Genomic DNA, 12555 nt, shown 5'->3' on the forward strand with positions numbered 1-12555 from the left:
TGGCAGGAAAGAACAAAAGCTATATAATAATTAATTAACCCTCGTGGAAGATGAATCTTGGAAGTTTTTCTTCGTTGCATTATAAACAAATTACCTTGATTAAGAAAATTGTTATTTTGCTCAGATTTGGGGGTTATTAATTGATTGTTGATAGAAGCAATTAAGCAACTCGATGTAAAATAAATGTTATAATCATACAGGAGTTTTAGTGTTTAAGGAAATTAATTGCAACCAATATAAAACTCATAATGATAAATCGATTCAAACTGACCTGATATTCTTGAAAATGACTAGGACGCTGTTATTTTGTATTTCCCGGCTGCAGCATTTCAAATGATTGGAAAGCTCGGTGAGCTGGTCCTTAAAGCTCTGTCGTTTCTTCATGAGATCCTCGACTACATCCTTCTGGGTATTGGTCCGGTCCTTAAAGCTTTGCCGTTGCTTCTTGACATCCTGGATTACAGCCTTCTGGAAATTAGTCTGGTCCTTAAAGCTCTGCGGTTTCCTCATGGTATCCTCCACTACGGCCTTCTGGGTATTGGTTCGGTCCTCAAAGCTTTGATGTTTCTTCACGATACACACAACCAAAGAGTTCTGGATATTATTGGACTGGTCCGCAAAGCTCTGCTGTTTCTTTGTGATATCCTCCACTACAACATTCTGGGCATTTGTCTGGTCCTCGAAGCTCTGCTCATTCTTCATGATAGCCTCCGTTATTGCCCTCTGGGTATTGGTCTGATCTTCTAGGTTTTCCTGTTTCTTCATGATACTCACCACTACAGCGTTCTGGGTAGTGGTTTGGTCCTCCAAACTCTTCTGCTTCTTCCTTATATCCTCCATTGCAGCATTCTGGATATCCGTCTGGTACTCAAGACTCCGCTGTTTCTTTGTGATATCCTCCACTACAGAGTTCTGGATATTGGTCTGGTCCTCAAAACTCGGCTGTTCCTTCATGTTATTCTCCACTACAGCCTTCTGAATATCGGACTGGTCCTCGAAGATCTGTTGTTTCTTCATGACATTCTCGACTACAGCCTTCTGGGTATTGGACTGGTTCTCAAAGATCTGTTGTTTCTTCATGATATTCTCCACTACAGCCTGCTGGGTATTGCTCTGGTCCTCAAAGTTCTGCTGTTTCTTCATGATATCCTCCACCACAGCATTCTGGGTATTGATTTGGTCCTCCAAGCTCTGCTGTTTCTTCCTGATATCCTCCACTACAGCATTCTGGATATTGGTCTGCTCCACAAAGATCTTCTCTTTCTTCATTATATCCACTACAGCCTTCGGTATATTGGTCTGATCTTCATCGCTCGGGCGTTTCTCCCTAATAAAGTCCACAATATCCTTCAGGTCATCGATCTGATCCTTAAAGCTCTGCTCTTCCTCCCTGATATTTTCCACCGCATCTAGCTGGTTAGCCTCGTCCTTACAATAGAAGTCGACGTTCTGCAGAATCAAATCGATACTGCTCTCTAGTCGCTCCACGCTAACGCTAATTTGCTTCAGCTCGTAAAGCCCTCCGTAGGTTCTTTTCTGCATGATGTCTACAACCTCACATTCTGTCTGGATAGTCTTCTCGTAATCAGCCAACTTGGAGCTGAACCAGTTCACCACGGAGCCAATGGGATTCGATATGGCGGTGAGAACGATCACTACTACCGGCGGCGACGCCATGGTCCCTGCAACCACAGCACATATAAAAAACGATGCACACACCATCGCAAAAAGAACGTAGGAAAACTTCCGCCAAGCCCTTGTGCGCTTCAGCTTCTTATCCAATTTCATTTTTTTCGCCTTGAGTTTCTCCAGAATCTGTTCGTGCTGTGCGTGCGCGGACTTCAACAGTTCGGTAAATTCCTCGCTAAAGGAACTCTCAGCCGTCAGAAATTCCTGTAGCTTTTCCTTACACCTGGTGTACTGCGCCTTGCCGGGAGGGGGATTTGCAGGCTCTATGAACCGTAACGCGACCTGAAGTAAACTCAGCTTGCCTTTCATCCTTCCCAGGCAATTGTTGAGCTCATTGTAGAATTTTGAGGTCACTATATTGAGTTGCTCATACAGGTCAACCAGCTCTTTCAGGTTACGATCTTTCCAGATATCTTTCTCATATTGCAGTATGAGATTTGTGAAGCGCTTGTCTTTCTCAGCCAAGCATAAGGTGACCTTCCTTAAAGAATCCATAGAGAAGCCGCCCTCTTCGTTGTCATTTTTAACCTCGTTGATAACTTGCTCTATGTCAGCTTCAAGGTGGTCGTGAAAATTCTTGACATCTGAATCCATTTTGCAGGTCTTTTTATAACGCTTTTCCCAATTAGGTTCGTTGCCACCATTCTCCTTACTCGTCTCGCCTCCCATATTCTATCAGAGCGTACGAATAGAAATGAAAGAGAATTGGAAATGAGAAGTGTAGAGTATCTGTTGCGAGACTGACTTTGTACATCAAGTTTGTGGCCACCAATCCGATCACAGGCGCCGGGAAACTGTTATGTTGTTTTTATTTGATTTTTCTTTAGGTTGTAATGAGGATTCGATTCAACCTAAGAATCTTCATATCACATCAATAAAATTTTAAATATTTGAACGATTTTAAATTTTTTCATTTATATCGCTAGCTTTAGCACCTTCTATACAGTTTTATCTTACTATACAGTTTTTTATTGAAATCTTGCTCTATTATTTCTTAGATTTGATATTTTAATTTAGGAGGCGGTCTTTCCTTGCACTTCGGCCTGTCTTGGTCTTTCATTAATCCTTGTTTGTTTTTTTGCATTGCAATTTACAGGAAGATCCGAGACATTTTTATGTTATCATACACTATTTTTAATGAAATATTATTATATTATTTCACAGGTTTGACATTGGCGTTGATCCTTATACGCTTTTCTGTCTTGGGCTTTCATTTCGTTTCCTTGCTTTTGTTTTGCAGGGCAACTCACAGGAAGGTGCCTTGTACTCGTTTATTTCTAAATGAGTTGTTACTCATTTTGCATTGAAATTCCCACGAAGGTGCAAAGTAGAAATATTCATTGACGTTCATCTCTAAATCAGTTGTTAAATCTCGGAGGCTGTTCTTGTTGCGAGGATGTTGTAACAAGCCACTCCTCAAAGCTAAATAAATTCATTTGGTTTTTGGAAGTGACAAAGTTAAATATAATATCTATCATTTATTTAAACATAGTTAGTGTGGATGTTATTAATTTTTTGAGTGTTTATTAGTTAAAAATCAGAAGGTTACGGACAAGAAAGAAAGAAGGTGAAGAAAGGAAATGGGTATTCTCCAAGTCGTATTTTTGTTCCTCTCTTTTCAATTTTACTTTAATATGTTACTTTGCTCATTATTATATTTTTCTTTAACAAACATGTTTCATGGCATTTTTATATGCACACTAAAACATGAGTTAAAAATGTAAAAAGAATAACATTTTTAAAAGGGTGTGACAAGAAAGAATCTAAATCTACTTCTAATCGAATGTCTACATCTAATTTTGCATCATTCAAATATTAAGGGCCTAGGAAATTTGCAAATCTTAGGAAACCATTGGATAATGTTCTTCAAACATTTCTAATAATTTGATGAGCCTTAATCCCATTAATCTATTGGATTCCTCTAGAGGATTATCTATAACAAATGATCCTTCTACAATTGGCATAGAGCTAATGAGCAACATACTTATACTTACATAAGGTATTCAAGCATAAAATGATACATCTCACTAGTAATAGTATGATTCATGTTGATGGTGTTGAAAATAAGGGAAATTGTTTGGTTGCTCACTAAAATTAAATTGAAAAAATTATGTTTATAATTTTCTATTGCATGCACAATGTAACAATATTGAACATTACTAGGTATTCAAACATCCTACTAATTCTATTTGTATACACATATGGATCAAGATCATATAGATACAAACCACCTTTGTTCTTCTTCCCACACTTCTACAAATTCATTTAAGGAACTATTACTCTAAAATTTCACCTGCATGTGTACCTTCAATTGTTTTATTTTATGAAGAGATCCCAAAATGTAATTATTATGGTCCATTTTACGGTCATGGTTTTCTACATGGTCAACAATGTGAAGATTTTCTTATTGATCAAGGCAATTAGTATAACATATACATAGAAGAATTTGGTATTTAAATAAAAACTTAGCATAAGATAGTTATACACATTTGTGTATTTCTCTAAACATAACCAATAGTATTCTTATGGACACTTTGGGAGTACCATATTTCCTATGGAGACTTTGAAAGTTATATTGGACACTATCAAGGATATTTGTTATGACTATAAGACTAAGGAACATAAACTAAATGTTTCTTGTGAGCACAAAGATCGAATATATAAATTATACCAAATAAATCAATGAGAAAATACCAATAAAAATGTAAAATAGGGAGCATATAAAGTCATCTTCATTGCCTCCTAATGCTCCTAAGCACAAAAACTAACTAACAACTCTTGTTTTCTATGGATAAAGCATGAGAAAGATAGTTTCATTCCTCCAAATATATTGTTAGAATTCAAAATCATATGACTGTAGGTTTCATTCTGTTGTTTCACCCATTTTATCCTTCATTGGATAAATTGAATGGCCCAAAACATCTTTTCCATGTAAAATAATTCCTTTATTGAGAATCTCTTCCTAGGTTCATGAAGTGTCAAAATACCTAATGATGGGTTTAAAGAACTCACCAAACCTTTGAGAACCTTAAATATTGATAATTTCTTTATCTAATACCATGAATCTAATCTTTGTGCCAACAATAATATCAATTGAAGTTAACCCATCACATTCAAATTTGCTAAGAGGAAGAGTACAAAGTAATACCCACATTTGTAGATAATTTTAAATTTAATCACATGTCAAGATTGAATCTTCAGAGTTATAATAAGTTAAATTTTTTAAGGTTGCATATATCTATGGTATGCTATTATTTATAATTTAATAATACTTTTGGAGATAAGACCCTCAACATGTCAAATTTTATAAACCATCCACATTTTTGTCAATTACTAGTGGATTTGGAAACTATTGATGCTCAAATTGAATATGTATCCTCTAATTCTCTAGAGTGAATTTCCAAATACATATGTTCATAGATAGTTGATAGTTGGAAGCTAATTGTTTGTAAGTTCTAAAATTGAGTGGAAAAATTAGTCAAAGTTAGTAGGAAACTGTAGTGTCGTAAATTGCATCCCTATGCAATTTCTTGCTGAACTAGGCCCTATTTTACAAGCATGACCTCCTGCATCTAGTCCCGTTCATCCTAGCTCAATTTCATATTCAATTCTATCTTCTCCCTATATAATGGGTATCAGGGGTGGAACATACCTAATCCTCGTGGGATCATCTTTTGCATTTCCTAAGATTCTAATAGTTGGGGGTTGAGGATAGCGATATCCTTGATCCCTGCCTAGGGCATTGCTTCATCAAAATACTTAAATTTTTTAAGAAAATGGATTGAATCATTCAATCATTTACACAAAGGTTTATAAGTCTATTTTAGGGCATGCAATGTGAGGAAGAATCCCACTTATTAGCAAACAACCCAAAATAAAAAACAAGCAAAGAATGCCAAAAAACCAAGGGCACACACTACATGATAGAAGATGCAGGGGAAATTGAAAGGAAAGGCCCAAACACATGTCTCCACCAATAACATGAGGATGAGAGGCCTGCCTATGAGCCAATACACGAAAAAAAGGTGGATAACCCTAAAGGAAAATCCCTAACACAAATAGAGGAGAGAAAGATGAACAACAAAAATTGAAAGGAACAAAACAAATAAATCAAAGGGATAGAGTTAAAACCCTACTTGAAACAAGAGTAAACCTTCCCTAATAACACTAGCAAAGTCCTACAAACTTGTGCGAAAAGTCTTCCTATGCTCGAGTAAAAAATCTTGAAATTACCCTAAGTGTATTGCAATATGGTTCAAATGAACATAAGTTAGGTTTTAAATAGGAAAAATAAGGCTATATTAAATGCAAGCGCATGAGAATGTGAAGGCCAGAGCCATTGGGGGTTGGGGTTCGAGGGTCGCAAGTGCCACTAAGAAAGTGGCAACTACCACATTTGATCCTAAATCCTTGCTAAGGAGAGTTGGAGGTCAGGGATAAAACACCCTTGACCCTTGAAAGGGAGATTAATGATAAAAACTCAGTGGTTGGGGGTCAAGGATTCTTGACTCCCAAAATCAAAAGAGGAAACCTTTATCCTTGATCCCTAAAACCATGAAACAGGGGTAGGAAAAGAACAAAAGGGAAAGAGAAAGCATAAAAAGAGAGAAGTAAAACAAGGAAAGAAGAAAAAGACAACAAGGAAAGGAGAAAAAGAAAGGGGGTGGGAGGTAAAAAAATAAAAAATGAAAACAAGAAGGTGAAGAAAAAGGAAAAAGGAGTCCCTGTTTTCTCAAGAGAGAAAACAAGGTGTGAGTTGTGGAGGCACAACACCAATGAATATATTTCAGATTTAATATATGAGTGAGAGACAGTATGTATCCATCTCTGTCAAACAATTCTACATATTTTATAGCTAGGTTGGCGTGGAGAAAAAGTTTTTATTGTTCAACATCCAACAGCCCATATGAGGACATGAATATAACTTTCAATTATCACTATTAGAATCAAAGATAAAAAGAAATAAAATATGCATATCAACCTTCTCACCGATTGATTCTAATGATAAGATACATGCCATAAGTTAAAATTACTTCTAATGAAGAAGAATTTGAGAATAAATAGAGAAAAGAAACAATAAGATGATTATCAAATAAAATATATTAGCAAAACTCACAAACTAAACCCACCAACTCAATTGAGGAAGGTAGCACTAAAATAAGTTTGTTCTTAGTAATATGAAAGAATAAGCTTTGCACACTATTTTACAATCCAAAATGACTAGATAAACCTTGGCATTTGACAAGTCTTAGGGAATGTGAAAGTAAAAAAACTTAATTTATTATCATTCACTATTGTTACCATAGTCTCCCTTATAAATCTAGAAAATCATAAGGGTAATAGCTAGAAGAGTGGATATTCAAATCCCAAAACTATGTGAAAGATGATTGTACTTAGCTATTGGAACAATGTTGAAAATATTCTAATTTAGGCTTTGAAATATATTATCACCTCTTATTTTACCTCTATTTTTTTGTTTCTTCCTGTAAAACCACTTCACACTTTCATGATTTTCTAGCCATCCTTAGACATAAAGATCACCTTCATGTCCTTTGCCACTAAATAAATTTCCCCCAAAAGAGATTGCAAACTTCTCATCACATATTCTTTGCCTAATGTTTTCATTCTTTCCTCTTTAATTTTGTCCCTACATCTAATGAAATTCGTCTATCCTTTAATCTTGAAGTTTAGACATAGCTAATTTGTAAGCTTTCCTTCAAACTCAAGACTGAAGGAAGGATGTCATCAAAGGTTGTAGAGTCTACCTTTACTTCTGCCAATCACTTTTTCTCAAAATATCAGAAACCGTTTTGGACAAATTTAGTTTTGAGAATATCCTACCTACCATGGTAGTTTTTGTAGCCCCCTAACCTTTTTTAGGTTCCAACCACTGTCCATGGTTTCTCCTCCCACTTTCCTTCTTCCATAATTATCTATTTATATCTCCTTACTTGTTATGCCAATATTACACATTATTTTTTAATGCAATTGAAGCATAAAGATTGGATAGCTAAGGGGAAGGATGCCATGTTTTATTAATAGCATGACAACCCCCTTTTTCTCTTGTGTCATTACTAGTTAGTGTGAATTCTAGGAAGTCATCCAACTTTCTTCTTCCTTCCTTGTACATTCATTTATTTTTATTTTTTTATTTTAATTAATATTTTATCCACATAATGGCCAAGTTAAAGGGGATAATGTGGGATTTGACAAGACCATCAACTTTTTCTTTCACTAACAATCAAACTTCATAACAAATGTGATAATATCACAAGCATACAAAAAAAAGAATGTAATATAAGAATACAACTAATGTACTAAATATAAAAATAAAATACTTTCTTAAATCTAGAAATGATTAAAAATAACTATAAATAATATCCTAAATTGGTGCACAAGTAACTGAGTTGCAAGAATATGAGTAAAGTTGAATGTTCATCTAAAAGAGAGAATGATTGGGGGTAGTGGGTTGGGAGAGAACAATATGAAGATGCAATGACAATTAGCATCATAATGGGTTGAGGAAATTTTCTAGGCATTTCAAAGTGATCATCTATATCAAAAATTAAAAGAGGGTGTGAGCAAGATGAAGATGCAATTCAAATCAGAGTCATAAGTGGTCATGATCAAGGAAATCACATGTAAGAAAGTATTCAAATCATATATCTAGATTCAATCAATTTAGAAATTAAAATTCTAAAGAACCCATACAAACAAATGACTTTTCACAACAAGAGAATTTGAAGATGATGACGAGGAAGGTGATAAATATTAGAATAGAAAGTGATGCTGGTTGTAAAGAAGAAAACGAAGATGAGAAGAATAGCTTGTTCTTTGTATATGAAAACATAATCATCAAAAATATTTGTCCAACTTTTTTGTGTATTGAAAGGTTCATCTAAATTTTTCTTTATATAGTATCTAACCAAATGAATTAATAATGAAAGATATTCCTCAATTTATATTTTCATGACAATCATTCACCTACTATTTCATGCTTCACACAATAATTTCTTGACATACTTGAAACTTTTAGGACTCTCCTCTTATATTTGAATATTGAATTGTTATGAAAATAAAGTAATAATTATACGCAAAATAATAAAAATATTTAATAACACATAGAAATCCAATAATAAGAACTGATCGAGAGATAACTCTGTAACATTATATTAGTCCAACTCATGTTTTGACTTCTAACATATCTCTCAATAACTACCAGGGTAGTTGCAGCTATAACATATGACAAAGTTCCTCTATCATTTATGCGCTGATGGATGCCCATACCCTGTGCTAAAGCTCCCATTTTTGCACGGGCTGGGAAAATACTGGCAAAGGTTGTGGAGTCTTGGTTTACACCCACCAATCTCATTTGGTGGATAGCAATTTTTTTGAAGCGTCTGATCAAACAGTTCATGTGCTGTGTCTATGTTTCCACATTTTGCATACATGTCTAACAAAGTATTTCCAGGTGTAACATCTCACAGTAATTGCCCTTTTGTTAATGCTTTGATGGATACCGATACCCTATTCCAAAACTCCCATATTGGCAGCGGAGAGTAGTATGCTGGAAAATAAAATTGATTGAAATTGATTGGTATGGTGGAAACCAGTTGCATCAACTGCATCGTGAGGATGCCCATGTCTTCTATCTACTGCAAAATCCATTTGCGTAAAGCAAGAAAGGTCATGAAAAATACCTCAAAAGCTATAGCAGGGATGTAAATCCATGCAACTGGTAAAAATCTTCCATGACAGCGGTGAGACAAATGGGAGTGCTCGCTTTATTTTATGCGAAAACACTTAAGTTTTGTGCGCGGTGTTCAAATTCAAAGCTAACAGTGACTCTTATTTGGATGGGATGGACGAGAGGGAATGGACGTTAGGCGAATTAAACAGTGGAAGCAAAACAATTCCGAAAACGAAAATGCTATGAACGGGAAATCTTTGTTGAGTGGGCCCGGCAACGTAAGCAGTCAACGATTAGTGTGTCCGTTAAGCTCGGCCAAAAATGGGTAGGCACTAAAAGGAACATAATTTTCGATCAAGCATGGAAGGCTAAGGGCATTGATAGTGATTTGGTAACATAAAATAAAATAGAAAACTTTTGAACTTTATGAAAATAATTTATATACAACAACAGTTTGCATTATCAAAACATTTTAACAAAACAAGTAGAAATATCAATTGTCAATTGCAATTCTTTTATATTTATTGACAAAGCTATATTTTTTTAGCAATTCTTTTATATTTATTGACAAAATTAAATTGATAAAAAAATATACAACATGAAAAGGCTCATCCACAATTACATGGTTTGTGAATAGATATGCATTATAGTTGCACAACTCAAAGCTAGATTTGTTAGTCTTCAAATTTTAAATGTTGTTGTAAATAGATGACTAGTGTGTAAATAGACACACAATGCTTGAAAAGAGATTTGTTAAAGTGACATAATATCCAATTATCATTTGACAACCAAAAAGTGGCATGTTCGTAAGGGAACTTATATAGCATTCATTATTATGTAGATATCAAAACTTCAAATATTTAGAAAAAGTAATTTGTCATCAAGAATTTCCAGCATGTCATACAACTGAGGGTCTTCAACGAATAGTCTTGCAACAATAAAATTTCCTTACATAAAATAAAAATGATCTACTGAGTATGATTAAATTCCATTGAAACCTGGAAAATTAAGTTTTGCTAAAAGAAATTCATCTGCTTCATTAATGAGTAACATTGGATTGTATTATGTTAGAAATTGGATTTCATTTAAATATAAACACTACGAACAAATTTGTATCATACTAAGAGAAAAATGGTCTAATGATTGTTGATAAAGCCTAAATTTACATTTTTCATGTTCTTGGTTCATAAATATCACTCCAAAGCTATAGGTAAAGAAAAATATTTAATAGTTTAACTGTCAATTTATGTATACCAAGCACTATGAAGGGTCAAACATTGAAAAGTAATGCTTAACAGTTATAGTTTATTGCCTGCATCCAATATGAGATACATTTCCTTCAAATCACTTCCTCACGAGAAGCATAGAAGAATGCCTATAATTTTGAAGAAAAGCTCAAAAATAAGTCCAAAGATGATAGGTCTAAGTTATTTCAGAAAAATGCAAACAAGTTACTATATGCAATCTGAAATAGATTTCGTCCAAATCACTTGATTAAGAGATAGCTACAAGAATATATATAATATTTAAGGGAAGCTAAAAAATAAGTCCAAAATTTATAATTCCAAGTCATTTTACAAAAATGTGGATGAGTCTCAAAACACAAATTTTGAATCTGGCCTAGGAAGTACACTAGATAATTTTGATAGACCTTTGTAGAAAATAACTTTGACCCACAAGATGGCCCATTAAGACCCTATTTATTGCAAATGTTTCACTTTCTTTTTTATTTTCCTTACATATAAAATGATTAAATTGTACAAAATTACATTTACCAATATAAAGGTACAACAGACTGACATAGACATAAAACCTATGAACATAGCAAATACATGACTATCAGAACTCTTTATCACTCACACAAATACAAACAATTAACATTGAAGAAATTTATCAAATAATATTCCAAAGTCCCCCCTTCTTTGAATCGGATTCCCCTGAAGTACTTGTCAAATGAAATGCAATGATTTTTTTATATTACGCTAGTGAATGATAAAAATCTAATGAAATTCTGAATCCACTCATATATATCCACTTGTTTGAAGACAGAGCTGGACAATAGTGTCTCAATAGCTTTGTTCACTATGTAGTATTCTGTTACCTATGACTATCCAGCATAGATGCTTCCTCCAAACGTATCTTCCACCATAGATCATACAAAACAAAGATGTCAACAACTATCTCCAATTTCTAATACATTGACTGTGATCATTGTCTTCATTGAATGCTACATAATGAGCTATCATACCTATTGTGGGAATACTGCCACCATCAACAAGGGCTTCATACCTATCCAATTTTCTAGGTATTTTTTTCTTTCAAATGCTGACATAGTCTTAGAGTCCTATACATGCTGGGTAAGTACACCAAGATGGTGAACAAAAAGGGGGTATAAGTGACCACTTTTTTTTTTTCCCGAAAGCAGGTAAACCTGGACTTTAAAGAGATAATTGAAGGTCATGCACTCAAAAATAAGAGTTGAGAAAAGAATAAGAATTGTAGTACTCTAAATCTAGCTTCTAAAATACTAAATGTTTTTAGAATTGGATAAGATTAAGAGGGTCAAACCTTTCACACATGAAAAATTGTTCCTGATTTTTTCAGAAAAATATAACATAGCTATTTTCGTGCACTATACAAAATATATAGTTAGATTTAGTATTTTGCAAAACCCTTTGGTAGGATGATAGGTAAGAGTGAGATCTAGAAGTTGTCTATTTTTTTGTAATTTTTTGTTGATTTTTTTTTATGACTTTTTGAAGTGACCGCATCCTAAAAATTTGGTATCTGTTTGTGCGCTGAGCATAACTTGCATCAAAATAATAAAAAATGCAAATATTTTTTTAAAAGTGTATAGAATCTAGTGTAGAACAATAATATCTAAATTATTTTGAATTTGGTCAAGTATATCAAAAGTTATTAAAAAAATGGTAGACATATGTCTGTGAGGACTGTCAAGGCACTGATAAAGAAAATTAAAGTTTACTATGCTAATGTTGTCCAAAAATAGAAAAATTTATATGGTCATAAAACTAAGAAGATGTGTGAGATTATGGTGGTAATTTTAGAGATACCCACTTGATCATTTGTAAACCCGATGACGATGAAGTCGAGAAATCATGTTGGAGGATGAAAAAACATGTAAAGGGACAAAAAAGAGGGGAAAATGGGCTTTC

The 12555-nt window shown here is 34.0% G+C and overlaps 1 protein-coding gene across 1 annotated transcript; it reads right to left on the reverse strand.

Annotated features, from left to right (window-relative positions):
* Positions 1 to 261: 261 nt before the first annotated feature.
* Positions 262 to 2358, reverse strand: LOC131875326 (uncharacterized). The gene has a single exon (XM_059219413.1). It carries the CDS (start codon positions 2356 to 2358, stop codon positions 262 to 264), a length of 2097 nt encoding a protein of 698 aa, XP_059075396.1.
* Between the last annotated feature and the right edge of the window lie 10197 nt (positions 2359 to 12555).

The sequence above is a fragment of the Cryptomeria japonica genome, chromosome 4, assembly GCF_030272615.1.
Source record: "Cryptomeria japonica chromosome 4, Sugi_1.0, whole genome shotgun sequence".
NCBI classification, from domain to species: domain Eukaryota; kingdom Viridiplantae; phylum Streptophyta; class Pinopsida; order Cupressales; family Cupressaceae; genus Cryptomeria; species Cryptomeria japonica.